At 36.6% G+C, this 26399-nt stretch overlaps 3 protein-coding genes across 6 annotated transcripts; 2 read left to right on the top strand and 1 right to left on the bottom strand.

Annotated features, from left to right (window-relative positions):
* Positions 1–3947: 3947 nt before the first annotated feature.
* LOC122317500 (probable WRKY transcription factor 47) lies at positions 3948–7475 on the top strand. Of its 2 annotated transcripts, none has more exons than XM_043134623.1 (6): positions 3948–4336; positions 4523–4600; positions 4703–4855; positions 5699–6040; positions 6173–6286; positions 6579–7475. In XM_043134623.1, exons 1-6 carry the CDS (start codon positions 4016–4018, stop codon positions 7206–7208), a joined length of 1638 nt encoding a protein of 545 aa, XP_042990557.1. In that variant the 5' UTR covers positions 3948–4015; the 3' UTR covers positions 7209–7475. The 2 variants fall into 2 exon arrangements, with proteins under 2 accessions (XP_042990557.1, XP_042990556.1); XM_043134622.1 differs by having other exon boundaries at positions 3955–4336; positions 5696–6040.
* A 5442-nt stretch (positions 7476–12917) lies between these two features.
* LOC122315612 (protein S-acyltransferase 18) lies at positions 12918–18838 on the top strand. Its single transcript, XM_043131629.1, has 9 exons — positions 12918–13080; positions 13222–13335; positions 13436–13768; positions 13905–13973; positions 14083–14154; positions 14265–14393; positions 14494–14574; positions 17869–18039; positions 18135–18838. The coding sequence occupies exons 1-9, from the start codon at positions 13036–13038 to the stop codon at positions 18639–18641; spliced, it is 1521 nt and encodes a 506-aa protein (XP_042987563.1). The 5' UTR covers positions 12918–13035; the 3' UTR covers positions 18642–18838.
* Positions 18839–19379: 541 nt separating this feature from the next.
* On the bottom strand, positions 19380–23629 carry LOC122315611 (probable polygalacturonase). 3 transcript variants are annotated; one of them, XM_043131625.1, is made up of 7 exons: positions 23388–23629; positions 22494–22541; positions 21757–22074; positions 21240–21360; positions 20988–21162; positions 20778–20848; positions 19380–20351 (listed from the first exon to the last, which is right to left on the bottom strand). In XM_043131625.1, exons 1-7 carry the CDS (start codon positions 23550–23552, stop codon positions 19654–19656), a joined length of 1596 nt encoding a protein of 531 aa, XP_042987559.1. In that variant the 5' UTR covers positions 23553–23629; the 3' UTR covers positions 19380–19653. The 3 variants fall into 3 exon arrangements, with proteins under 3 accessions (XP_042987559.1, XP_042987562.1, XP_042987561.1); XM_043131628.1 differs by lacking the exon at positions 23388–23629 and adding an exon at positions 22874–23254; XM_043131627.1 differs by lacking the exon at positions 23388–23629 and adding an exon at positions 22733–23253.
* Positions 23630–26399: the final 2770 nt, after the last annotated feature.

Genomic DNA, 26399 nt, shown 5'->3' with positions numbered 1-26399 from the left:
TGGATAGACACAGCAGCACACCAGACTCTACAAACCAAACAATACTAAGTGCTGGCCGTAGTTAATTAGCTAAATTAATTACAAGTTATGGCCTTACTAGATTCTCCAAGATGACGCCTAATCTTTGGACAGTACTAGTACTCCGCGTCAAATTCTTGACTTATAAAAGTAGTTTCCAAGTTGGATATACGTGACAATTTCCCAGGCTCCCTTAATTAAATGCCTTCCCTCACGGGCGTCTTCCACCAAACCTTCAGTGCTACTATAGCTATAGCTGTATCCAATTCACATGGTTTCTTAATAAATTAATTTTGGGGGCTTCAAACTTCAAGGCCTCTTACACTAATCGTTTTTATTTTCGGCCGGGGACATGATGAGTATATATATGATCAGATAAAAATGGATAAAATATAGAAAATAATAAAGTACAGTCGTTACAAAAAAAAATGAACTTTTGTGATTAATTTATAATAATGAAAAGATTATTTTAATTGTTAATAATCTTTTCGTTGTTATAAATTGATCATAAAAAATTATTTTTTTTATAATAAATCATTTTCTACGTCTTTATAATTTTACTAACATAATTAAAGACGGACTGTAACTTTTGTTTGTGCTTGTGTTTATTGATTATATATATATATATATATATGATCCCCATCTCCCGAAGTTCATTCACTATATAGAGTACTACTTGATCATGGTTTAGATGTAGGTTATTTTTTATCATTTGCCTTTACAGGCTACTCGGGAGGGAATTAATAATTAATTGATGTTAAAATCACCGAGTGTATATTGATCATTATATACATATAATACTTATAATTTAATTTCGAACATATTGATTTTCAAGGGCTTGATTATAAGTTGATAACAATAAAAATAAAAAAAGAAAAAAGAAAATCCTTGCATGAAATTAAAACGGCTGGCATATATAGTCAAGATCAAACCAAGTTGATCTGCTTGACAACAAAGAGTGTAGGACGTCATGACATGATGGGTTGAATCGATCCTATCAGTTCTTAAATGGCCAGCCATCATCATATATATATATATATATATATATGTATTGTTTATCTTATTATAAACAATATATCAATTATTGTGGATAAGAAAATTATAAGAATACTTGATATTTTTTTTCCCTTTTTTTAACTTGTAGCATTGACTAGAAGATATGATTCACATGATGGATGAGGATATGCGTCTGGCCTGTTTTCTAGCGACTAGCGAGAGCCAGCAGAGCCAATACGATCGTTCTCAATGCTTGTACTATATAATCAATAACCACGAGAAGGACCCTCCAGCTGCAATATAATTATATATTATATATATATATATAATTATATATATGGCCATCTTCTTCAATTGACTTAAGTACTCTTTCCACATCTTGACCAATTACGCTGATGAAGATTTTCCTTCATAAAGAAATATGCTGTTCATTGGCACGATTTAGACATTATCTTTAGTACCCTCATTTTTAAACTAATATATATGTCACATACATCAGCTGGCACCAGCTTCTTTGGAGGGAAGAATTGATCTGATCTAGTATATATATATGGTTCTTTTTTACAGTATACGACTCATGTTAAACCAATTCATAGAGACTCGACGTACATTTAGTTACATCTTTATTAATATATATTGATATACCTATATTATATATATATATTGGAAATGTGACAAGATCCCATTATATATATGCACGTGTGATAACAATAAAAGCCTCCCAAGTGGGTACATGATTTCGCTCTAAAGGCTTAGATATTCGATTAAACGGAATTAGAAGGCAAGAATTCTAGCCAAGAATTAATAATAAATAAGAAACATGAAATTGGGAAATCGGCTTTTCCTAAAAAAGAATAATAATTAAGAAACACATTTATTAATATATGATTTGGGTTGTCATATATAATATATATATATATATATATATATTTATATATATGGCAAGAGAATGTAAGAAATTACTTAATATTTATGATTATATTGTAATCATCTCATGACGGTCGATCATGTTTATATATATATATATATATATATATTTATGATAGATGGCCAATATTCATGTAAAAAAAACCTTAACCAATTGTATTATACGAGCGAGACAGCAGTATACTACACGATGAAGATCGAGGAAGCTGGAAAAGTACTTCAATTTCCTTTAGCTAGGTTAATATAATAAATATTTGATATCAGATCGAGGGGGATCAAATTGAGAATTCAAGCTGTCAATTGTTTATATTATATGCATGTACGTACGGATCATGTGTTGGCATATCACGACGATCCAATATGAGTACTACTCTCAATGCAGCTTCATCAATTGATCTTACGTAACATGCATACTCTTGTTCAAATCAAAACACACACACACACACACACACACACATATATATATATATAGAAAGAGAAATATTAATCCTTGGCTAAATATTAAGGGAGAGATATTTCTAGAACAACAAGGCTAAGATTAATTAATTAAAAACCAACAAAAAAACTCAATAATCAGAACGCTTATATAGAAGCATGTAATCAATGAGTTTCCAGCTTCGCAAAGCAACATTATATAGCCGGCCGGCCGGCCAGCAGCTAGAATGAGAAAAAAGGTATGCGGCCACCACGCATGCATGGACCATTCTGCAATATGTATATGTCTCAATATTGTTCCCATTCATAAATCATCATGTACATGTTCGATCACATAAATATTCATTAAAAAGAAAGTCAAATCTGTGTGCTCAATTATGATTACATGTATATATAGGACTACTTTCTTCTAAGATCCATCGAAAAATTGCAACCCAAAACTACATACTTTAGGCAAAAATCTTAGACCATGCATACTGCATTATATTAATACAACAACGTCCAACGAGCTCGAGCTAGATCAAGAGCCTAGCTCGCTCGCTCTATCTACATCATGTAGTGGTACTGAACCTGATCTCGATCGTCGTGCAAATTAGGCAAAATATATAATAGCATGTAAAGCCGCGGGTACGTATATACATATATATATATATATATCTCGCTCATGCTTTTGCATCATGAAGTACGCGGTACTTGATGGCTATCCCAAAGCTAGTTTTAACTCAATCCCACATCTAACTATATATATATAATTAAGGGCATATCTCCTAGTTTAATTAATACTTATAAAAAGAATATCACGTATTTTTAATTTAATATATACACCCAATTACCTCGGTAATTACTTGGTCAATTCTCAATCTTTTTACCGGAGAAAATTTGACATTTACGCTTATCGTTTATAGATATAATAATAAAAGAAACATAACTTATATAACTCTTATCGTTTATAGATATAATAATAAAATAATAAAATTTTAATCTTAATTAAAATAATTTAATGTTATATAATCATGTTGATTATTTGTGAATTGAAAATATTTCATTATCATATATCAACATATATACATTTAATTAGTGGGTCATGTTATATCCCTGTTATTAGTAAATATTCCTCACATAATTCTGAAACGGACAAAACCCAAAAAATGACGCCGTCGGCCGAATGAGATCAAGTCAGTAGGATTAGGTATCCTTCTCTGGTGGGAACCACACCCTACGCCTTCCTCCAATCCTCGCCGTCGGATATGGCAGTACCGTCAACTGCGTTGACCAGAGACGACGACGTACGCCCGCCCACCCTACCCCCCACGTGGAGTACTCACCATCACAGACCCCGTTATCTATGGGAAACGGCAGAGATAGTACAGAAGGTGAGACAACCTTAACCCCACTTCTAAACGCACGCTCTCTGTGTCTTCCCCCCTACACCTCCTACCCACGCGTACATTACCTCAACTATGATGTCATTTATCTTCCCGCGAAAATAACGGCTGGGTGTAATTTCTAAGCCTTAACTATTAAGTACCCCTCAACATTTTTAATTTTTAATTTTTTATCATTTTCGGAAACCCAATTAAGTAAATTAACCATGTAAAGAGCCTTTCCAAGCTAATTACCATTATATATATATACATGCATGATATACATATCGTTGAAAGTGCTACACAACTTCTACTTTGTCTACCCTTTGGTCATGGAAAATCAACACCGCCGAGAGTTCACGTTCTTACGCTCCCGAGACTTCCTCCGCCACAACAATCGCGAGGGCACCGATCCCATGGTTGAGAATTCCGTCGAGCATCGCAACCCGATGATTAAAGAAATGGACTTCTTTTCCCGTTCTGCCACTCTACACAATAAGCATCACCGGGCACATGATGATCATGATGATGGTCATCAATACCTCGAGAGGAAGAACGAAGCATCTACGACAAAAGTTTCCGATCCAAGTGTCAACGTAAGTTTTTCAATATATATGTTGCTATCTCCAAGCGGTTCGTTTGTTCATCCTTTTTTTTGGTAAAACATCATTAAGTCTTCGATCTTAAGCTAGCTGTAAGATTCATATAATATGGTGTAAAAGGGACTTTTATCCATATAGATATAGTCTTTATCTGGAAATTGACTTCTTTGTGTTTTGCAGACCGGATTAAATCTGCTCACTGTAAACTCTCGGATGTTAAGATCATCACCAAATCAGGAAGGAAAACCCAATACTGAGGTGAGAATATGTTTGATCGTATTTCTTTTTCTTCTTTTTTTTCCCCCCTGGTTTGGTTTTGGAAAATGATTAAAATTGATGGGAACATGGTTTAATTCACAGCTGATTACACTTCAAGGGGAGTTAGGCAGATTACACGAAGAGAATCGGAAACTGCGAAGCATGTTGGATCAGATCACAAAAAGTTACAGCGAAATGCAAGGTCAGCTGCTCGTGACAATGCAAAACCAATTTCAACAGAATCTTGAAGAACAGGTGAATATCGTGTATATATATGGTTCTGATCATCACTCTTTGATCATATAAATCAGAGCTTCATTTTTGTTAGACTACTATTGGGCCGGGAGATCGACCTCTATTAACCCTTTACACTTTTACTTTCTTGAACATTGGGATTATTGGTTAGGTAGATATTTTGTTCTTTTTTTCTTCTTTCTCTCTTTCTATTTTCTTTTTTATAAGAAAAACCGTAGTTAAAGAAATGGGTGACGTGCCTCCCTTAACTTGGAAAGCGTGCGTCCTTAATCTTCTGTTACCTTTTCAACGTGTTTACTAAGTTTAACTAGTGAGGTTGCTATCTTAATTTTTTATTCTTGTATGTCAAAGATACCAGCCTATTACAATATTTATCTATTAACTCACGACACCGGTACTTCCAGTTTCAATCTATTGAAGTTGAAACTTTTCGTGCTTCTCGATCTGATGCTTAATTTACGTTGAACTCTGCGCAAGTGCTGCACAACAGACGGCCAATGCAGATAATATGAAAAAAAAAAAAATGCCCCCATCATTGATCTCTAGAGAACAAGATCGTGTCTATAAACGACGTAGATAGGCATGATGCAGATCTACTTCTTGGCTACGGGAAGTTAACGATTGTTGACATTTTGCATATCTCAAGCAAGTTATTAACTAGTTTCATAATTTTGTGCATGAAAATTGTGCATCGAACGTTAATTATCAGTAGAGGAAACTATATATTAATTATTTTCAGGTAACATATACAGGATGAGTTATATATAATTAACCATAATTTGGATAGTGCTATAAGTTCTGAATTATGGAATCAAGTTATTGACAGTGGCATTTGAACAGAAGGTTGAGCCCAACGGAATGTCAAGTCACATAATGTCGGCCCAACGGTTTATGGACACACGACCACCAGCTGCACTAGATGCCAACATTGATCCTTCCAATTCTGATGACAAGACACAAGAGTTGTCTGGGTCAAATACAATGGAGGTGATGTCCAAGGAACGTGACCGCTCAACTGGGAAGCAGACAGGCATTGAACAAGATGGTTTTGATCAGTCCTCACAGAGTTGGGGGTCTGCTAAAAGTCCCAAGTTAGATAAAGCCAAAGGCGAAGAACAGGCTCCTGATCAGGTCCCGCTCAGGAAGGCCAGGGTGTCCGTACGAGCAAGATCAGAAGCTCCTTTGGTAAGATTTAACTCGAACATTTCAGCTAACCATGATGATATTTAATTAAATATTGATCAATAACTGTTAAAAAAGTATATTTATACATATATATATGGAGTAACGGGCTATGTGTTGCATGGTGTGATTCAGATCAGTGATGGGTGCCAATGGAGGAAATATGGTCAAAAGATGGCCAAGGGTAACCCTTGTCCACGTGCCTACTATCGCTGCACTATGGGTGTTGGATGCCCAGTTCGTAAACAGGTACTATAATATATGACGATGATGTTTGCTTCAATCCTTTTGTCCTTTTTCCCTGCACGTTTGCTTCAATATTTTTCGAATTATTCAGGTGAATTCATCTGTCGTTGTCGCAATTATTAACAAGCTATATATAAACCACCAATAGTATACAATCTAAATCTCGAGTCAGAGATGCGAGTTTCTACTCATTAATTTCTACTAGCTCCTTCTGATTGACAAAGAAGGATAAATACTGTAGATTTGGTGTTTCTTGACCCCTAATTTGGATTTTGGGCATGTTCATCATCAACAGGTGCAAAGAAGTGCAGAAGACAAGACCATTCTCATAACAACTTATGAAGGTAATCACAACCATCCTCTCCCTCCAGCAGCCGTATCAATGGCTAGTACTACCTCAGCAGCAGCAGCCATGCTCCTCTCAGGTTCGACTACAAGCAAAGAGACCCTAACAAATTCTGGCTTCTCGTCTATGCCTTATGCATCGACAATGGCAACATTATCTGCCTCTGCACCATTTCCCACCATCACCCTCGACTTGACACAGAGCCACAACCCCATGCAATACCATCGCATAATCCCACCATCTCCATCGGGGACAATATTCCCTCTGCCTTTGCATGGTTGTCCGCAGCTCCTAGGTCACCCAATGTACTTCCCTCCCAAGCTACCTGGAACGCCAGCACTGCAGATTGGCCAACGCCACACTTCCATCGTTGAAACGGTTAGCGCAGCCATTGCTTCAGACCCAAATTTCACGGCAGCCCTAGCCGCTGCCATTTCAACAATCATAGGAGCACCGCGGAGTACTAATGATGGAAACAACGTCGGTACTGGAAGTACAATCCCCAGTAATGGAGGAGTTGCCGGATTGCCTGGATCTCCACAGCTTCCTCAATCCTGCACCACGTTTTCCACCAACTAATCAACCTTTCTTGATTTGAGAGATCAGAAGGAAGGATCCCATGTTTATAGGAGTCTGTTACAGTAATATTCTAGCTAATATTGTACAGGAAACTAAAGATGAGATGATCATTTCGTAGTTACCATAAGGCAAGCTAGCTAGCTAGCTTGGACGTGCAGTTTCGATTTCGTTCCAGCTTTTAGGGTTCTGGCGTTCTCACGGATTCACATGATCTGATTAATTTAGATCTACTACGTACGCATGTAGTACTTGATATATATTTACATATCTAGCTATCTAAGCCATCGATCATGAGAAATGGAATGAAATCCATATAAACTTCAAGCTGGGTTGAAGGCATTATTAATTGATCAGAGATTCAACTGATCAGATCGGAGTCAAGTACATATACACCATTATACTATAGTACATGCATGTGATGTCAATGAAGGTGAATATAGATAATTAATACTATAATCCGTCTTCTTTTTAATTACTTAATGTGTTTAGTTTGGGAAATCTTGAAGTGCGGTGTAAGAAGCTGGAAGCCTGGAACTGCCGGCGGTAGTACTGGACAAGATCATGAGGCCGTACTTGTCATGTGTTGCAGAAGATCATATAAACTTTGTAAGTAATAAATGTAAAGTTTGATGTGAAGGAGATACAACTATATATACAATGAACAGATCGATCGATCGAGATGCTTAATTTCAACTTATGCACACCTATATATAGTTTCCTTAGATTTTGTAGTACTTCTTTTTGTGCCTTATAATGTGGACTACTTATTTGCTTCAGCGCGCTTACGTACACATTTGGCCATGTCACACGTACAACTAACACCTCATGTGCATGGTTCGGGATTTTTTTGTTAAAAATTTAGTGGTTTTCTGACAAAAATTGTTCGAAATTACTTTAATATATACCTTGTAACAAAAAGAAGAAAACCAAAAAAACAAAAAACAAAAAGAAGGAAAAAAAAAACTCATGGTCTGTAGTTAATGTAGTAGTACTAATTGCATGGATAAAGGTACGTGGCAGCTGGCCATGCATCTCCTGTACCGCCTGGAGTACTGGAATTGATTTTCCTCCTCCATGGAGCCGCTGATCTTATCTTCTTCTTCCAAACAAAATGATGAACAGATAGATTCGAGTTTTGCCAACCATGGTCATCATGAGGTTAAAAGAACTGATCGATAGATGACTTTATACGAAGATCAATTCGATAGAAGTTGTGCATGCGGTGACTACCCACAAGGGGTGGTTCTCGATCGGCTTCTCGCGGCCACCCCCACACGTACGGCTGACTAAAACCACCGGCATTGGATGGTGGGAAGTTTTTGTTTTTTTAATTTTTGAATATATTATATATATATATACCACATCTTGATTAAATGTTGATCAAAGTCTTTTTCACTAATTAATTAATTCGCTTAATTATAGGGCAACGCAGTGAACCGCGGGCTCTGATCACTTGATCAAATTCTGATGATCTGTCAATCATCGATCGAATTGACTCGATCCAAACATTCCTCTTTGTTTTATGGTAGCTTTCCATATATCAAAGATATTCACAGCTAGCGTTTCTTTTTAAAAGTAAATTTACAGCGGAATATCATTAAAATTGTTAAGCTAAAATGAGCATGCATGCATGCATGGGAGGATGATGATGATGATCATGAGTTGCACCGTATGTACGTACCGCCAATTCTCACAAAAGGTACTGATCATGATTAATATTGGCAAAAACTCCTCCGGCTATCGTCTTGCGAAAATCATGTCATGGATTTGTTAATGGAAAACTATTGTACAATAATATTTTCATAGAGTTCGAAGGAATGGGATTTTTGGTCCAGCTAGCTCAGCTCACCTAAGAGTTACGGTCAACAGACTAGATCGAACACTAATAAAAACTCAAAAGAATTGATGGGAGGGGCCCGCCCGTAACAAGCAGTACCGGAGCTTGTGATTTAATTCAATGTAATTTTATCAATGCTAATAATAATAACATAAAAATGTTTAGCTATGAATAGATTTTACAAAAATAATTATAGAAACTTACGTCATGTATTGATATGATAATTACATTAGATTGTAAATTAAGTTATTTTTATTATAAAATATATCTAACATATCATATGAAATCATATCAATTTGTAAATTTATTTTATAAAATATATTTATATGAAATTTCTCTTAATAATAATAATAGCAACTGATAGACAACTTTAAATATAATAATATTTTTATTATATTTAAACACATCAAAACAAAAGTAAATTAAGTCAAAATAAAACTTAAAATAATAATAATACTATTTTTACATAATTGTTTGTACAAGTTTTTTTTTCTTTTTTCTTTTTTCTCTAAGCAAGCGAGTAAACTTCATTAGAAAAGTAGAAAAGATGATACATGAGGAGGGGGTAGAGTTCCCCAACAAACACCCCAGAACAATAACAATAATGCAAAGAGGTGGATAAAAAGGAAAAAAAAGGTAGGATTTTTGCAACCAATTTCTTGATTTTCACCAATGTCCTACCAAAAGGACGTTGTTTTAAAAGACAGTAATAAGTTGTTCGTAAAAATTTGCGAACAATGAAACCACCATTGAAAGCAGTGAAAGTGGTGGGTGCATTGTTATTTATTATATTGAGATGATTTTTAAATAGATTGACAGTCTTTTTTTCGAGATCACCAGTTAGGAAAAACGATAACATAATAGAAAGCACAGCATCGAGTGGACTGAAAACACAACCACGCACCGATAGAAAGGAGATGGGGCAGCCCAGATTTGGAAGATCTCAGCGAGACGAAGTTGCTAGTACGATGCGTGTAGCCTATGGAAGCATCAGAGCGCAGTGGCGCGTGAAGGCCACAATCTGCAACAAGCCGCGCATGAGGATAATGCGTTGAACATTTTGGCGATGCTCCACTCCATCCCAGTAGATCGAAGACTTTAGGATGGGGTGATGCGGCGCGTGTAGGCGGATGGCTGCCAGAGAGCAACATATATGACCAAAATCAAATCGTTGGAGGAATGAGGAAAAAAATACTATCTTGAAAGTGTATACACAGTGTGGAAATGAAAAAGAGAATGAGAGGAGGATAGCTTCACCCTCCTCTCCAACATTGACTCTAATTGAAATGGGTTTTCCAGAGAAAATGAAGATTATATATCTCTCTCTAAGATCTTTGTTCCAGGAGATGTATACAAGTTGTTATTTAGTAGTAATTTTATCATTTGTCATAATAATAATAATAGAAAATATTAAAATTACTACTAAATAACAACTTGTTACTACTAAATAATTTACGTTTGCATGAATGAATTAAATATTCCAGCAAAGGGATTTGCTGGTGGGCTTCTTGAGTTCCAACATGATTTGATCCAACTATCCAAGAGATTGTACGGTCCAGATGCCCAGATGTTTCTGATACACAAAAGATGATAAAATCTTCCCACAGTTCCATATGCCATCCCTCGAATAGCAGCCTCCATCTGTCAACCCTCAAAATAATAGTCTTCCAATAAATGTTTGCCACATAACTCTTCCATTATACATCCTATATGCCTGCCTATAGCTGATAACAAAGAAAAAGTCTTCTCCCTTGTAAAAATCCTCTCCCTCTTCCATCAAAGCCCCTGGTTTGGTTCCTCTCTCATTGACCCTCCCCCTCTCTCAGAACCAACGTCGGCGACGTCCCTCGACCCCAAGTTGTGATCCCAGCCTCTTGTAACCCTTCGCCTTCCCCTCCCCCTCTTCCACCTCGAAGCCTCCCTCTCTCTCTTCCAAAACCAGATTCAATGTTATATCTTACAAACAAAAAAGTTGGTTTGTCCAAAAAAAGAAAAAAACCAGCTTCAACTACTATACCCATACGAATACTACTTTTAAAGAAGAAAATAAAGATTAAGATTATAGGTAGTACATCTTGAATTTACATAAATAGAAGCTTAAGTTAGATAAGTAAGGAAGAGAAACCAGTAGTCATCCTTCATAGTTAATCTAAGACGTATCATTATTTTAACACAAGTAGCAATATGAATGGCAGAATTTGTATGGACCTAATTGGGAGCAAGGGGTGTTTGCTTGCTCCATCGCACTGTTTGGCTTTGGAAGTAATCAGTCCGTTGCAAGACTGAACCAAGACGCCATTTCCTACAACATGAAGCTCAACAGCACATCTCAAAGTTTGCATAATAAACTTGCCAACCTCTGAGACTGCTAATCATGAGGTCATGGCTAGTGATCTACTAACACAGGGAACTTCCCTCATCTCTTGAAGCTCTTCCAAGCTAGGGTTAAAAGAGCTTCGTAGGGGCCATGAAGATTGGTGGTGCGACGACGTTTTCCGGCTATGGTGGCGACAGACCTGGTTTGGCACAACGGTGGTCTGGATTTCGTGCGACTGGTTCTTCATCAACCCCGCTCCGCATTTCCCCCGCCCCGCCCCTACATATATACATATTATATATAAAAATATAAATATTTATATATATATAAAAGTATAAATATTTATATATATTGAAAAGCATAAATATATTTTTAATATTTTATAAATTGTGTATATATAAATATATATATATATTACAATTTATTAGAATTGTTTACAAAGTATGTATTAGCAAATTTAAAAATTATATAATTTAAAACTACTACACTACAACTTACATAAAATATGCATTAGCAAATTTAAAAACTACATAATTTTTAAATTATAGTCATATTTACAAAATTTAAATTTACAATTTGGATCTAAAAATATATTTTTAATTACTTTTAGATCTAGAAATAATTTTTAAATATAAAAAAAAAAGTAGTAATTTTTTAAAGGGAAAATGAGGCGGGTATTCAATCTGCACCCCTAGGCGGGGCGGGGTACCCCGCCCTGGGGATGCGAGGGGGGGGGATGGATGGGAAAACCGCACCCCCGCACCATGCGGAGCGAGGTGCGGGGAGGGGGCTACCAGGCATCGTATGGTGCGGCCGTGCGGGTAGCACCCCTACTTCACATGATGAAGTTTGAATGTTTTTTCAGTTCTCCACATTCTTTTCTCAGAAATGACTTTCGTTGGTTTAATAAGATCAAATCAAATTTAGCTTCTAAAGTGTTTCATCTTATCTCATCATTATAATTTTTTCATATTACCATACAAAATATAATAAATAATTCAATTTTTTTAATTCTAAAATAATAATATTATTAAAAAATAGTATTCTAACAGGTGTCCTTTAGATAATTAGTTGAAATGAAATGAGTTAATATGAAAATTGTAAGTTGAATAAAATATTGTTAAAATATTATTTTTTAATATTATTATTATTTTAAAATTTGAAAATGTTGAATTGTTTATTATATTTTGTATAGTAATTAGGAATTACAATACATGTTTATACAATTTTATTTTTAAAATTACAAAATTATCATTCTTAAAATGATAATTTTTCTCATTTAACAAAAAAATCTGCACATTACAGTATCCACTAAGAAATTGCTATTAAAATTTCTCTTGTAAGAATGAGATATTTTTCGTTGGGGTGCTAACGCCTAACATCAACCAACCGTGCCAAAGGGGAACTGAGATAATATATATCGTGGGGACGACGGCCAGGTGGTATGCATCGCGGGTCCCACGGACGTCGATCGTAGACGTTGGATCATCCGCATCTTGCATCAACATCTTTCAAATTTCAAAACAAACTAGTCGACCGTTGGGCGCGTGGAGGCGTGTGAAAAGTGTGAACTTCAAAAGAAAAAATAGAAGCAGTAGCTAGACTGAAAGTACCGAAGCGAGAAAGCACACGAAAGTGCTCCCAAACAAAAATTAGACCCCCAACATCCATTGATGATGAGACGCCATGGCTGGCAACGCCCTCTCCACCCTTTACAGGTGAAGTTTTCTTTCTTCATTACTCTCTACCGCCTTCAACTTCTCCGTCTCTTTGCTTATGTATATGTGTGTGCATGAGTGTATACGTATTTTCCTAGCTCTAGTATTGATGTGTTGTTATCCTTATGCTAATAAATGCAGGTAGTGGGAATGGTAGTTTACGTTTTTCTGGTTGTGTTCTTCTATACTTTCCTGGGTCTTTTCCTTGGAAACAGAGTAGCCGAACTTACGGTCACCGCAATATTTTCCTTTATGGTAAGACTTAATAAGTCAGCAATCTTATCGAATTTTTGGGTTTTTTTCCTTCTCATTTAACTGACAATTTTTATTTGTTGTTCCTAAAACAAATTTTCAGGCACTTTCTGTTATGTTTCTGTTTGTAAGGTGTACCGCCATTGATCCGACTGACAAAACCAGCCTTAGGAAAAAGAAAAGTGCCAAATCCAAGAGTGGGTTGGTGAAGCTGAACTATGGGTTTGTAATGGGTCAGATAGTTGTGAGGTTTTTAAGGAGGGTAGAAAGGAAGATTCTTAGGACTTTTATCAGGAGGAAGTATCTGGACCCATGGAAGACGAGTGCTCAAATAGAGCCCTTGCTGCTTCCATTTCCACTTGTCACGAAGGATGATGCTATACCACCCCATCTAAAAGAGGATGACATCTCATTTTGCTCGCTATGTGATTTTGAGGTAAGCCCTGACTTAATAGCCACGACAGTCAAATGCAGGATTTTTGCCTTGTTGGACACAAATGGGGTGGGTGGTGAGAAAGTAGATTCATCGGTAAATAAGATCCATACCATTATTGGACACTCTCGTTTTGCAGGTGAAAAGGCACAGCAAGCACTGTAGAACCTGCAACCGCTGTGTTGAAGGGTTTGATCACCATTGCAGGGTAAACCCTGTGGAAATGTATCCTGGTTTTTGTTGAGATTTAGAAGTCAATCTACCATATTGATGCAAGACAGTTGATTGTTATTTTTTTTTTCTTTTCAATTTTTCAGTGGTTAAACAATTGTGTTGGGAAAAGGAATTACACGACATTCATTCTTCTAATGATTTCCGTCTTGTCAATGGTAAGTTACTTTGTCCTTTTCAGTTCCTCGAGAATTTAGACTACCTTAGACGAGCTCTTAACTCCATGCTATGTGGTTGTTCCCATGCCAAACTCATTGAATGGCTACAGCTAATCATTGAAGGAGGAACTGCCATTGCAATATTCGTTAGGTGCTTTGCAGATAAGAAAGGAATTGAGAGGGAGCTGGCGAAGAAGCTTGACACTCGGTTCCCAAGAGGGGTTCTTGCCACAATATCGGTAAAATTGGCAAAGCCCTTAATCAACTTTTCATTGCAATCTTTTGGGTGCAAATTCACTACATATTGATTAATATTTATTGGAACCTGAAATTTCACAGGTACTTCTGTTTCTCATGACAGCTTATGGTTCAGCTGCCCTAGGACAACTTTTCTTCTTTCACGTGGTTCTCATTAGGAAGGTAATTTTCATGTTTTCCTTGCATATATCATCTGTAAACAATTTGTGATGGTGAGGTATGGTATACAAACTAGAAAGGTGGAAGATTATGGCACGACTATTAACCCGTGAAAAAAGTATCCGTTTATTCCACTTCTGGACGGCCTAGTACTGACACCCCTTCCTCTAACACCTCAAGGAAGAAGAAAACACCAGAGTTGTTACAAAAGGCTTCGGTCTTAGTAATGTCGAAATGTCACTTCATGTCCTAGTAAACAGACTCTTTCTGTTACAAACCTCAATTTCAACAGGGGGTTATGAAACCAAAACACTCTGAAGAGAATCAGATTGCATGTTTCTAATCATCAGTTTTTTCCAAACACACAAAGTGACCAGTTTTTTTTATTTCAATGCAAGATACTTCATTACATAAATAGAGGAACAGCAGTTCAAAACATATTACACAACCTTAAGGTGGGTCTTTCCCACTATGAAATTGTAACAAACAGGGAGGAATTGTTGAAAGGGGTATGGCTCCACATAAACTATTTGAAGCCGCCCATTGGGCAATAGAATGCGCACATCGATTAAGATCATGATGTAATTTCCAAACACTCCAACTGTCAAAAGATTGGAGATGTGAAAGTGTGATCATAGGCTCTATGTTCCAATCCATGCATTGATCTGGGTCTTCAATGGCACTAATAACCACATGTGAGTTTCCACCTATTGTCACTTTTTTTCTCCTTGATTTGGGTTTTGGCTTGTGGTGAAGTTAGTAACGACGAAAGCCACCAAGCCTCCAGCTGTCCTACAAAGGGCAACAGTGGTGCTTCCATTTTTTCTCACAGCCACATCAAAAGTTAGCAAATAATAATCCTTTGGCATTGCCTTCCCATTTCTCAGATTGTTCAATAATTTGTTGCCCCAAGCATTGCAATGTTCCTTGAAATTCTTTAAAACCCCATTCACAAAGGTGTCCAGATTAGGGCTAAAGGAATCATGCACAATTTTGTTTCTAAGGAACCACAAGCAGTCCATGGATAGAAGAGCAAAGAGTTGAAATTGGTGAATTTGCTGAGATGGAATTTTTAAAGAGCTTTCTGGATTAAGAATGCATTCTACCCATTTTGTGATCCCAATAGAGACAAATTTTGATGTGTCAAGAGGCCAAGGAGATGACGACAAAGTACTTTGGAGAATGTACAATTTAGGAATAGATGATTGAGGTTTTCTTCTTTTGAATCACAAATAGGACAGTTCATTTGGCTATTACTCAAAGAAAGGCAATTTTTCAACAAGGATCTCGTGGGTAAGATATTGTTTAGGACTTTCCAAAGAAGCAATTTCAATCTGTCTTGAGTGTTTAATTTCCAGACTTTTTTCCACAAAGAAGAGTTTATCTCAGATTAATGATGGTTGACAAATTGGCTAATTGCTTTGTTAGCGGATTTAATAGAAAATTTTCCTGAGGCAGTCAAAGTCCAGATCACCTTATCTCTTCTGGAATGGAAGTTTTGTTGAGCCAAGGGTATTTTCTCAATTTCAAAAACTGTGTAGGGATGAAAAAGGGCCTAGAGCAATAGAGTATTCCATCTTCTAGGGTCCTCTAGATGAGTTCAGCAACAAGTAAACTAAGGTCTCTTGTGATTTCTTCTAATTGGGGTATGGGTAGAAAGGAATTCTGTGTTGGAATCCACGGGTCTAACCAAACTCTAATGTGAATGCCATTGTTGATCTGATGACACATATTATCCTTGATGAATCTGTTTGGTTCAGAATTCCTTTCCATACCCAAGAGTTAGATTTTTTTGGAGATGTTTGCATAAAGGCAAAGTTGTGAAGATATTTTTGTTCAAGAATGGTCTTCCAATTGGATACACAGCCATTAATCATCTGCCAACTCAGTTTGCTAAGAAGAGCTTTGTTGAAATTTGAGGTTAATCTAATCCCCTGTCCACCCCTAGCTTTCGGTTGGTATATCGATTTCCAAGACCTTGGAGTAGAGTTAAGGGATTTATCCTGATTATGCCCCCACCAGAATTTCATGAGGGGTTTATCAATGTTTTTTGAGACAGCTTTAGGGATAAGCAAGGTTGACATAATGTAAGAGGGCATAGAGCTAGCAACAACTCTGATCAAAGTGGTTTTACCAGCTTGTGAGAGAAGTTTTGCTTTCCATCCTGCCAATTTTTGAGTTATTCTTTGTTAGATTGTCTCAAAGTGAACCTTTTTTGAGGAGGAGAAGGAAAGAGGGAGCCCAAGATATTTAATCCTCGAGGAGGCAAGTTTGAAGCCTAAAAGATCTTTTATGCTCATTTCTATCTGAGGAGGAGTGTTTGGGCTGAATTGAATAGAGGACTTTGTATTGTGAACTTTCTGTCCAGACCAATTAGAGCAAGTTTGGAGACAGTTTTGGAAGATTTGGACATTATGGATGTTTGCCTTTCCAGATGAAATAAGATCATCAGCAAATAGTAAATGGGTGATCATAGGACCAGTTCTACCAATGCTGATGCCTTTTAGAGTTCCCGTGTTTTCTTCTCTAGCTAATACCTCAGTTTCCAGAATAAACAGAAAAGGTGACAGAGGATCACCTTATCTTAGGCCTCTTGTGGGGTGGAAAAAACCTTTGGGTGTACCATTTATAATTACACAGAAAGAAAGTGGAAATACACTCTTTTATCCAATTGATCCAAGAGGAATGAAACCCTAAGCAGTTGAGGATTTGATTAAAAACTCCCATTCCATAAAGTCGAATGCTTTCTCCATATCAATCTTTATGGCAACAAGACCTTGATTACCTTTTTTCCTTTTGAGATGGTGGAAGATTTCTTGGGCTAAGATGATATTTTCTTGAATAATAACTCTTCCTGGCACAAAAGCTGTTTGGTGGGGTGAGATGATATTTGGCAGGATAGATTTTAATCTGTTTGCTAAAATTTTGGAGATAATTTTGTAGCAAACAACACAAGGTGACCAGTTAATTTTAAGGTTTAATTCTTTCCCTTGCACTTTGAACTTACTTATCTTGTATTATTCTGCACAAATAAAGGCTCTTACTAACAAAACTTCTGCTATTGACCCACTTCTATAGCCTATAGTCTCACTTAGTTTTTAGCAAAAAATACCTCTTTCGTTTCATATAGCAGTTCATTTTAGGGATGGGCTGTTAGGCACCATAAGAGAAAAAGAAAAAGAAAAAGAAAATTGGAATCAATCACGTCTGTGAAATTCTACTCTCGCCGCATCCAACAATCACATACGCCTCTACTTCTTCTCTCTTGGATATTCTCACTAGTTTGTATTTCTGCAGGGAATGAGAACCTATGACTACATCTTGGCGATGAAAGAGGAGAACCAATCGATGGAACTGGATCCTTTTAATGATTCTGATTTCTCGTCTGATGAAAGCACTGATTTTGATTCCCCCGAAAAGCCATCATTTGTGTCACGGTTTATATGCCGAGGATTCAAGGGAAATCAGGTAAGGCTCAGAGTTCGATCACCTTAGTTTTGCATCTTCTAAAGAAATAAGCACATCCACCTTACTATATGCACTTGATACTTGTTTATTTCCAGAACCAGCCAAGGTTGTCCATAAGGATTGATAGACATTCTGAGCCACCCACAACGTCCAAGAAACAAGGCTTCCATGTAAGCATTGATCCATGGAAACTGATAAAGTTGAGCAGGGAAAAAGCTCTGATGGCAGCCGAGAAGGCCAGACAAAGGCTGAAGAAGAAGCCATTGGCAGAACATGATCCGTTGAAGCCACTGCCTCTTGAGACTAAATCCGGACCGCTGATGAACACAGATAGGATAGTGTCCAATGCTGGAACAGCCTCAACACCTCTCATTTTGAAAGGAAGGCATCCAGGCTCACCCGGAAGCTTTTCAAGCCCTAGAAGGCGATTTTCTGGATCTCCAACCATGTTCTCTGGCGTTGTGGCATCGCCAAAGCATAAGTACAGAAGCAGTTTTGACTTGAAGTTAACGGAGGTGTCCAGGGAGCTTGAAAACTACATTTCAAGGCAGGTTTTATGCTCTGTAATTAAGAAGGATGGGAGTGAGGCATCCCCAAGATAGGCATCGTGGTTCTCAGCCTTTGAGGAAGAGTTGTTTGTTTGTTGTGTGTATTCTTGATGGACACCTTACTAGGAAAATTCAGAGTAATACATTATTTCAGATTTCATACCCACACACATTTTATCTGGATTCTTTCAGCTTGAGAAATACCTGCCCGCTTCAAATTATGCCTATTCCAATCAAAGATCCGTTCCTTATGCCAATGGCTCTCTCTCTCTCTCTCTCTCTCTCTCTCTCTCATTTTATCTGGATTCTTTCAGCTTGAGATATACCTGCCCTCTTCAAATTATGCTTATTCCAATCAAAGATCCGTTCCTTATGCCAATGGCTCTCTCTCTCTCTCTCTCTCTCTCTCTCTCTCTCTCTCTCTCTCTCTCTCTCTCTCTCTCTCATTTTTTAAGGACATTTTTTAAGGGTATTGACTCTTACAAGAACCCCCCACCACCATGGTAAGAACCGAAGGATTTGGATCTGCTTGGTTTTCAGGAATGGAAAAGGCAGGCCTTCTTTTTTTAATCAAGGATGGCACTTTTACGAAATAGCCTGAAGAGACCAGCCAAACTCCCATGTGCTGCAATTTCCCCATTAGTCTCAGTCCATTATACGGACAATTCACAGTTACAATTCGTAACAGAATTTGTTTCTACATGTTCCTGGCGGAAGTAGTCTCTGTAATAAGTTTGAGAGGTTATCTGAAGACCATATGTATAACTAAAAACGAAAAATAAAAATAAAAACTTTGGAAGACAAACTCAATTCTATTTCCAATTATCTGATAAATCACTCACTTATTTGTTACTGCACACAACGTTACAAGAAACAATCATATCTCAGTACCCATCTCAACTGCCAACAGCCACAGATCAGCAACGCACTCAGCTTCTTATCTCAGGCAACTATTTCATCACAAAGGCAGTAGCGGGCACTTGCGTTTGGCAGGAATCAAATTTTCAACTTATACTGGACATTTGCAGAAGATGGTTTTACAAGAAAATGGTATAATTCCCTTACTTTACCAAGACAGTGACCAAGCACCTTTCTTCTGATTGCTTGAACTCCGCAAGTGATCTGATAGATGATAACAATCTGAGTAACGCTCAGGAGAGATCATTTCCTTGAGAGGCTCACAAGTTTCTGGGGAAACTAAGTCAGAATACCCTTGAATATAAGAGCAGTTCCACGGAGATTTTGAAGTTACATTAAGGGTAATGTTGGCAAGGCAAATGTTGAGAAAATTGTCCCCTTCTATGCCCTCAAGGAGGCCTGCACGTTTAATATTCTCTCCTGTGATATCTTTGAGAGTTATTCTCTCTATTGTAGGGAGCTCATTTGGGTCATAAAACTCATCTGGGTGCTCTCCATAGTAACCGATAAACCTTATAGCTATATCCACATCAGCCAAAGTCACATTTGATACATAGATATCTCTTACATAATTACCCCTTCCAGGAGATGTCTTTATTAAGATACCTGTGCTTGATTTGAAAAATCTAAGGTTTTCTGCATGAACCTCTGACACGCCTCCAGACATCTCACTGCCAATTGCAATCCCTGCACTTCTTCGAGTCTCTCCAATTAGCCTGCGGATGATGATGTTTGTACATGGACGACCATATGCAATGCCATACTCATCCCACCCACTTTTTATGGCAATCAGGTCATCTCCAGTGCTAATGTAACAGTCTTCAATGCAAACATTATCAGAGGAGTCTGAACGCAATAAGAAGTATGGATCAGAACACTATCCATTGTTCACAAGAAGTTACTGAGCTTGATGAGAGATTTGGAAGTTGATGTCAGGTTTCAGCAATTGAAGTATCATATTCAAGTTAATATACATTTGGCATTTGGAAAACAATAAAACAAAGAGTCCACAAAAGTGACAGGAAAGAAACTATCGACACCCAATTATTTAATGAGTATCACCTAGGCATAGTCCACCACGGGCAAACTGACATATTCCCACTAATTTTCAGTATACGTACAAAAGTTAAACTCAAGACAACTAAAAGCTTATTTAGAGAAGGTACATCACAAGATAAAATTACATGTTCATAATTGGCAATTCAAAAGTGAATTCCAGTCATTTACCATAAAATGAATGGAAGAGATTTTGGCTTAGATAGTGGAACTCACCTGGATCTATCCCATCTGTATTTGGAGAATCAAGAGGAGCAAGGATTGTGACATTCTGGACAGTAACTTGGCTGTTCATCCAGAAAAACAGTCTCAACTCTCCCCCTATTTCATAAAAGCTTCACTATTGCACAGTTTTAAGCAATAAAAAAACTAGAATCAAATAAACAAGGAGACAACATGCAATTGAATCCTTCTGAATAGACAAACCTGCAATATACAGGGTGAAGGGTCCAAAACGGTGAATTCAAGAAGGTTAGGTTTGAGATGACAACCCCGGTTGAGTTCATCAACTCAACCAAATGGGGTCGTGTATAGTTCAGGTTTCCAGTCCCAAACCACTCCCACCAAATGTCACCTTGACCGTTGATAGTTCCATTATCACCTGCATGAAGAAATTAAAGGAATAATCAAAACAAACAAAATCCATATTCAAGGTGATTCTTCATTAATATCACTAACCTGTTATAATTACATCTGTCAAATTGCGTCCATAAATGAGGCTTTGATGCCTTCCACCTGGCAACTCCCTACCTCGGCCGTATGATGGTAGAGGATCAATGACTGGCCAATCAGCGGAGTTCTGAAACAATGCGGCATAACCTATTTAGGCTTACGTGCTTTGATGCCATACCTGTTGTTTCAAGGCGAAAAGAGATAGCTAGCACTGCCCTACTGGATGGAGGTCGAAAAATATTCCCTACATGAGCTAGCAGCAGATGGTTGATGATCACAGATAAGCAATTTCATTTACCAAAGTAGCACGTGCATCCCATTAGTTTTTCTTATAATTCAATCATATGAAAGCTATCTAGACGGATCAAAAACAGCTCCTTTCCGTCCCAAATTGGAAATTTCCCAACTCAAATGAACTGAAAACAGAAAATTTAAGCAGAAGCATATCGCTTGCCATTTTTTTTTCCTTTAATAGCATAAAAAATGTTTTTCTGCTAAGGGGGTGAAGGTGAAGAAGGCTTACTGTTGATCCAAGAATTACGGCATCCTTATCTAACCACAGAGTAAGATGACTGATGAGCTCGAAGCTTCCTGTCAACCACCGGCCTGCTGGGACAAAAAGTTTGGCCCCACCTTTGTCAGAAAATGAATTGAGGTAGAATATGGCATTCTGAAACGCTTTTGTGTTGAGATTGACCCCATCTCCAACCGCGCCAAATTCAGTAATCGTGACACTGTGAGGTCGAATATCCTCAGAGTACGTATGCTTGCAATGTGAGCTGCCCCTGGCAGCCCATGGAGCATCACTGAGCAAGGCAACGACCAGAAGCAAACCCACCAGCTGAAAGACAAAAAGTTTACATTTATTACTCATATTTAAGCAGCTTCCTTCGTTCCGTGACTTGCTATAATTAAAGAGAAGATAGAGGACGAAAGACAGTGAAAGAAAGAGCAAAGGAAAAGAACTACACGGTCATGTAGAGATAAACAGTTAAAAGGGGCTTTACTCAGTGAGATCCCATCATTTTCTCTCTCTTTAAATTAAAATTTGCAAATAATTTGTGGCTGAAACAAGAATCAAGAGGCCCTTTCCTGATCACCCCCACACGCCCTAGAAAATAATAATCTTTACATCCAACCGCTTAGTGTTGAACATAGAGCGGCAAATAATCAGTATCCTCAGCAGGGAAAATAGAAAATCAGCATTAGAACAAGGACTTGAAAGCAAGAAACAGAGTAAGCAAGGATCAAAGTACTCACAGCTAAAGATCTCCTCATATGACTGAGATCTGCCGTTTCCCCTTCAGCCTGAGCACAAAAAGAAAAAAGTTTTTACTTCCACAACCACTCAGCCACTCTTCAAATTCTTCTTTCTGAATAAAAAGCAAACAAAGGAGAAAGCTTGTGAAGAAGGAGGGGTGGGGGCTGTGTTGGTTTTTGTTGATCAAGATGCAAGAGTGATTAGATGGGACAAAGAGATAGCCAACACCACTACCCACATAAAAATCATTGATAGTGTCCGTTGCTGCCCGCCAAAAATTAAGCAGTAGGTCCCCCACGTTGTTTCTTCAACCTCCTTCACTAACTCACTCTCTCTCTCTCTCTCACTGTGTGATAAATGATGGGGGATACCCAGAAACCTTATGAGGATGGAGAAGGCAGAACTCGAAGAAATGGCTATCAACTGTTAAGAAGAGGAAAGGAACGGGCCGGGCCGGGCGGGTGTACTAGTTCGAGAGCACTAAGTGAATCACTGCGACTTTTTCCTATACATAGACTCTGTGTGTGTGAGAGAGAGAGATTAAGGCGAGAGAACAATACAGAGATCAAGGTTTTCAAGGGGAAATTGGGTCTCTCCCTTTCTCATCTCATATCTCATGTGACTAATCTTTCGTACCAGCTTGAAGTTCGAAAAATCCGTCTACTTCAAATAAAACTGAATTTAACAATTTCACTACTTTCACCCATCATTCCAACCCCCCCCCCCCTTTCCCTTCTCTCTCTTTCTCTAACAAAAGTGGTTTACAAAAGTGTTTCCTTTCTCTGTTTCTGCCTCTGCCTCTGTTTTTGTTTTTACTTCTGTTTGGAACGTAAACAAAGAGAACTGCCGTAGTTTTGGAACTCCAACCCGGACAAACAAAAACAAAAACTTACCCGTAGAAAACACTGCTGTTCTTGTTTTTGCTTTTGATTTTGGGGAAATAATGAAAAAGTCGAACGGCAATTAAACAAATGCTCCCTTCGCATTTGGCAACACCATTTCCATTTCCTTGTTCTGCACATTTGGATTTTGGACCCAAACGCCTTTCTTGTTTTCATTTCCTTTTTAATATTTTTAACGGCTGACCGAAGAGTCGTTCCGCGTTCGAGTGTCAGTGTGAACTAGCTTGTCTTTGGATGCTGGAAGGGCTCGGATGCAAGGCGTCACCTTTTTCTCTTTGGAAAATTCTTAGATATTCTCATAATTTATATTATAAAATATTAATTATTTATTAATGACATAATATCTTGATTAGATTGAAAATAACATACAAGAATACTTCATAACTATCTATCAAGTGTTAAGTGTCATTCAGTCATTGGTGAATGTATGTATGATACGCGACTTTCAAACAACACAATCAAATCACATGAAAAATCGTGTCTCTCTTAAATCCATTAACTAATTTATGCGCACAGTCAAACTGATGGGATCCTCTTTTTTTTTTTTTTTTTTTTTTTTTGTCTCCACGTTAACTGTTCTTTTAACTCTCAAGATTCTCCCCATAGGTAATATTAGGAGACCAATGCTACACAACTGTTCAATTTCTTTATATCATATTTTATTAATTTTTTAATATTTTTAAACTTTCTTTTTTAATTTATTTTTTAAAATTAATTAAATTATTCTATTCATTATTCATATATTACATATTTAATAAAAAATTAAAAAAATATAGTATGAAGAGGTTTGTAAATAGTAAAAAATTGTATATATTTTTTAAGAAAGAAAGATAAGTAATTTAGTCTAAAAAATATTTTAAAAAAATAAATTTATAAATTATGATTTAACATAGTAGACCTGGCATATCATTTGAAATTTTATTAATTTATGAGTTTATTTTTATGAAATCTCGTTATAGCAATAACACTTCTCTGTTACACAAATTCAAAAAATTAAAAGAAAAAATAGTTCTATTATTTAATAACCGCTTAGTATAGTATCAAAACAACTATTAAAAAAAACATAAATTAATATTACATCAAGAAAAATGATAGTTATAATTATAAGTGTGTAAGTACTGTATAATTATTTAAAAATAAAAAATAAAAATGATTTTTACATAAAAAATAAAAAAAATTAATTCCTCTTTTTTAAAATTACTCTCAACTATTTGTAGGCTACTGGAGATGATAAATAGATTAAGAAATTTTCCAAATAAAAGAATCTGGGCACACCCCACCCCAACCCAACTCCTGTAAGAAAAGCAGTGATTGCTGCATATAATTACAAAAAGCAGGCTGTACAAAATGGCGTTGAGCATTAATTGCGAAGGTGGGAGTGGTAAGAGCAAATTTCAAGCAAATTAGGAAAATATGTCCTAAAAGATGGGGACATGGGGCCAATGCTTAGGCTGGAGAAGGGGAGATACAAAGGAAGTGACGTCCTATTAATCTGTAGTCAATCTTATAAAAAATAAAAATAAAGCAGAGGAAAGGTTTCCAAAGTCAGGTATCCAATGCTCTATGCAATGCAGCCGTTGATCAAACTCAACCCAATTACTGTTGGGTGTGTAGTCTGTAAAGCACAAAAACATACAGTCGACTGTCCAACATCATGTTGGGTCCGCATGCATCTGATCACAGAGCATGCTTTCTGGTACAAATTAACATCTGCGTTTTGCCTAATCCCTCACTTTTTATTTACTGATTAATTACCAGTTTCATCCAACATCATTACCTTCTTTACCAAATCTCTTCACTAGATTTTGGGTTTGTCTCTTTTGGGGGAGACCACTGAAAAATGAAAAAAATAAAAATAAAAAATGTTATATGTGCTTATAACATAATAATACATATTAGTGTTTCTATTAATACCTTAAAAATTATAAAATTTGAAATTTATAATTTAAAAAAGAAAAATGATAACACTACTCAAAAAAGATTTGTTTAAGTTTCTACTTGAATTTAAGGGTCTTAAATGACAGAGATAGATACATTAAGCGAAATCTAATATATAAATACATAATTTTGAAATTATTAAACTTATTTCAGATCAAAATCTCCTTACACATAAGATTCACAATCTTTTTCAACTCAACACCTCTTTACACGTGAGACTCATAACCCTTTTTAATTTTTAATAAATAGTACTAAACTCATCTTAACATTTAAACATATATAAACCCATCTTAAATAGGTTCCACAGAACTCACTCCACCATCTCAGCTCACTACCGTTTATAAAAAACTGATCTCAGCTCAACATCTAAACGTAGTCTAAATTTATCATATAATAATTATTATTACTCGTGTGGTTCTTGGATAGTATTAAATGTTCAATAAATATTATAAAAGTCATTTCATATTAAAGAGATTTTGATTAGTAGAAAATACATCAAACATAGCAACTCTATTTTAGCAAAAACATATACAAAAATATGGGGTTTTATTTAAAATCATCCGTGAATATTATTTTCTCCCCCTTTAATGTCGTTAAAATTGTATCTTTGAGAGTGATATTCCTTGTATTTTTTGTAGTAAGACCAATGAACATGGAAGTCACATGGAAAAGGGAAAGAGACATAAGTGGTAGCATGGTAGGCAGACTTGCTGCAATCATCAACCTTAAGATGCCCTTTCGGTTTAGTGAAAATAAGAGACAAAGTTAACAAATATATATTGTCCTCTAAATTCTGCAAAAAATGTAATGTAGTGAACTTAAAACCTTTCCTTTCCCACATTTGAGGCTTGTTTGTTCTTTGGTTAATAAGGTTTATAAGTTAATTAAGAAAATAAAATGATTAGTATTTACTTGCAAGCTAATACCCCAACACCTTCAGGCTTCAGCTACCACACTTGAAAGAGATAGTACATACACTAATTATAATGTTGTCTGTAATCCTTTGTAATTTATCAAACTATTGGATCCTTGCTTTGACAAGGAGCAACGATTTTTACATCACAA

Source organism: Carya illinoinensis, chromosome 7 (assembly GCF_018687715.1).
Source record: "Carya illinoinensis cultivar Pawnee chromosome 7, C.illinoinensisPawnee_v1, whole genome shotgun sequence".
In the NCBI taxonomy this organism is placed as follows: Eukaryota; Viridiplantae; Streptophyta; class Magnoliopsida; order Fagales; family Juglandaceae; genus Carya; species Carya illinoinensis.
This window is presented reverse-complemented; position numbering and strand designations above follow the sequence as displayed.

What these genes read in the sequence shown, in the direction of transcription:
- LOC122315611 (XM_043131625.1), bottom strand. Translation starts at nt 23,552, where the DNA reads ATGAAAACAAGAAAGGCGTTTGGGTCCAAAATCCAAATGTGCAGAACA. An exon ending in GACAGATGTAATTATAACAG is followed by an intron (nt 21,163 to 21,239) that starts GTTAGTGATATT and finishes TTCTTCATGCAG; the next exon opens with GTGATAATGGAACTATCAAC. An exon ending in TACAGATGGGATAGATCCAG is followed by an intron (nt 20,352 to 20,777) that starts GTGAGTTCCACT and finishes TATTGCGTTCAG; the next exon opens with ACTCCTCTGATAATGTTTGC.
- LOC122317500 (XM_043134622.1), top strand. Translation starts at nt 4,016, where the DNA reads ATGATATACATATCGTTGAAAGTGCTACACAACTTCTACTTTGTCTAC. An exon ending in AAGGAAAACCCAATACTGAG is followed by an intron (nt 4,601 to 4,702) that starts GTGAGAATATGT and finishes TTTAATTCACAG; the next exon opens with CTGATTACACTTCAAGGGGA. An exon ending in GATGCCCAGTTCGTAAACAG is followed by an intron (nt 6,287 to 6,578) that starts GTACTATAATAT and finishes CATCATCAACAG; the next exon opens with GTGCAAAGAAGTGCAGAAGA.
- LOC122315612 (XM_043131629.1), top strand. Translation starts at nt 13,036, where the DNA reads ATGATGAGACGCCATGGCTGGCAACGCCCTCTCCACCCTTTACAG. An exon ending in GCCCTCTCCACCCTTTACAG is followed by an intron (nt 13,081 to 13,221) that starts GTGAAGTTTTCT and finishes TAATAAATGCAG; the next exon opens with GTAGTGGGAATGGTAGTTTA. An exon ending in CCGCAATATTTTCCTTTATG is followed by an intron (nt 13,336 to 13,435) that starts GTAAGACTTAAT and finishes ACAAATTTTCAG; the next exon opens with GCACTTTCTGTTATGTTTCT.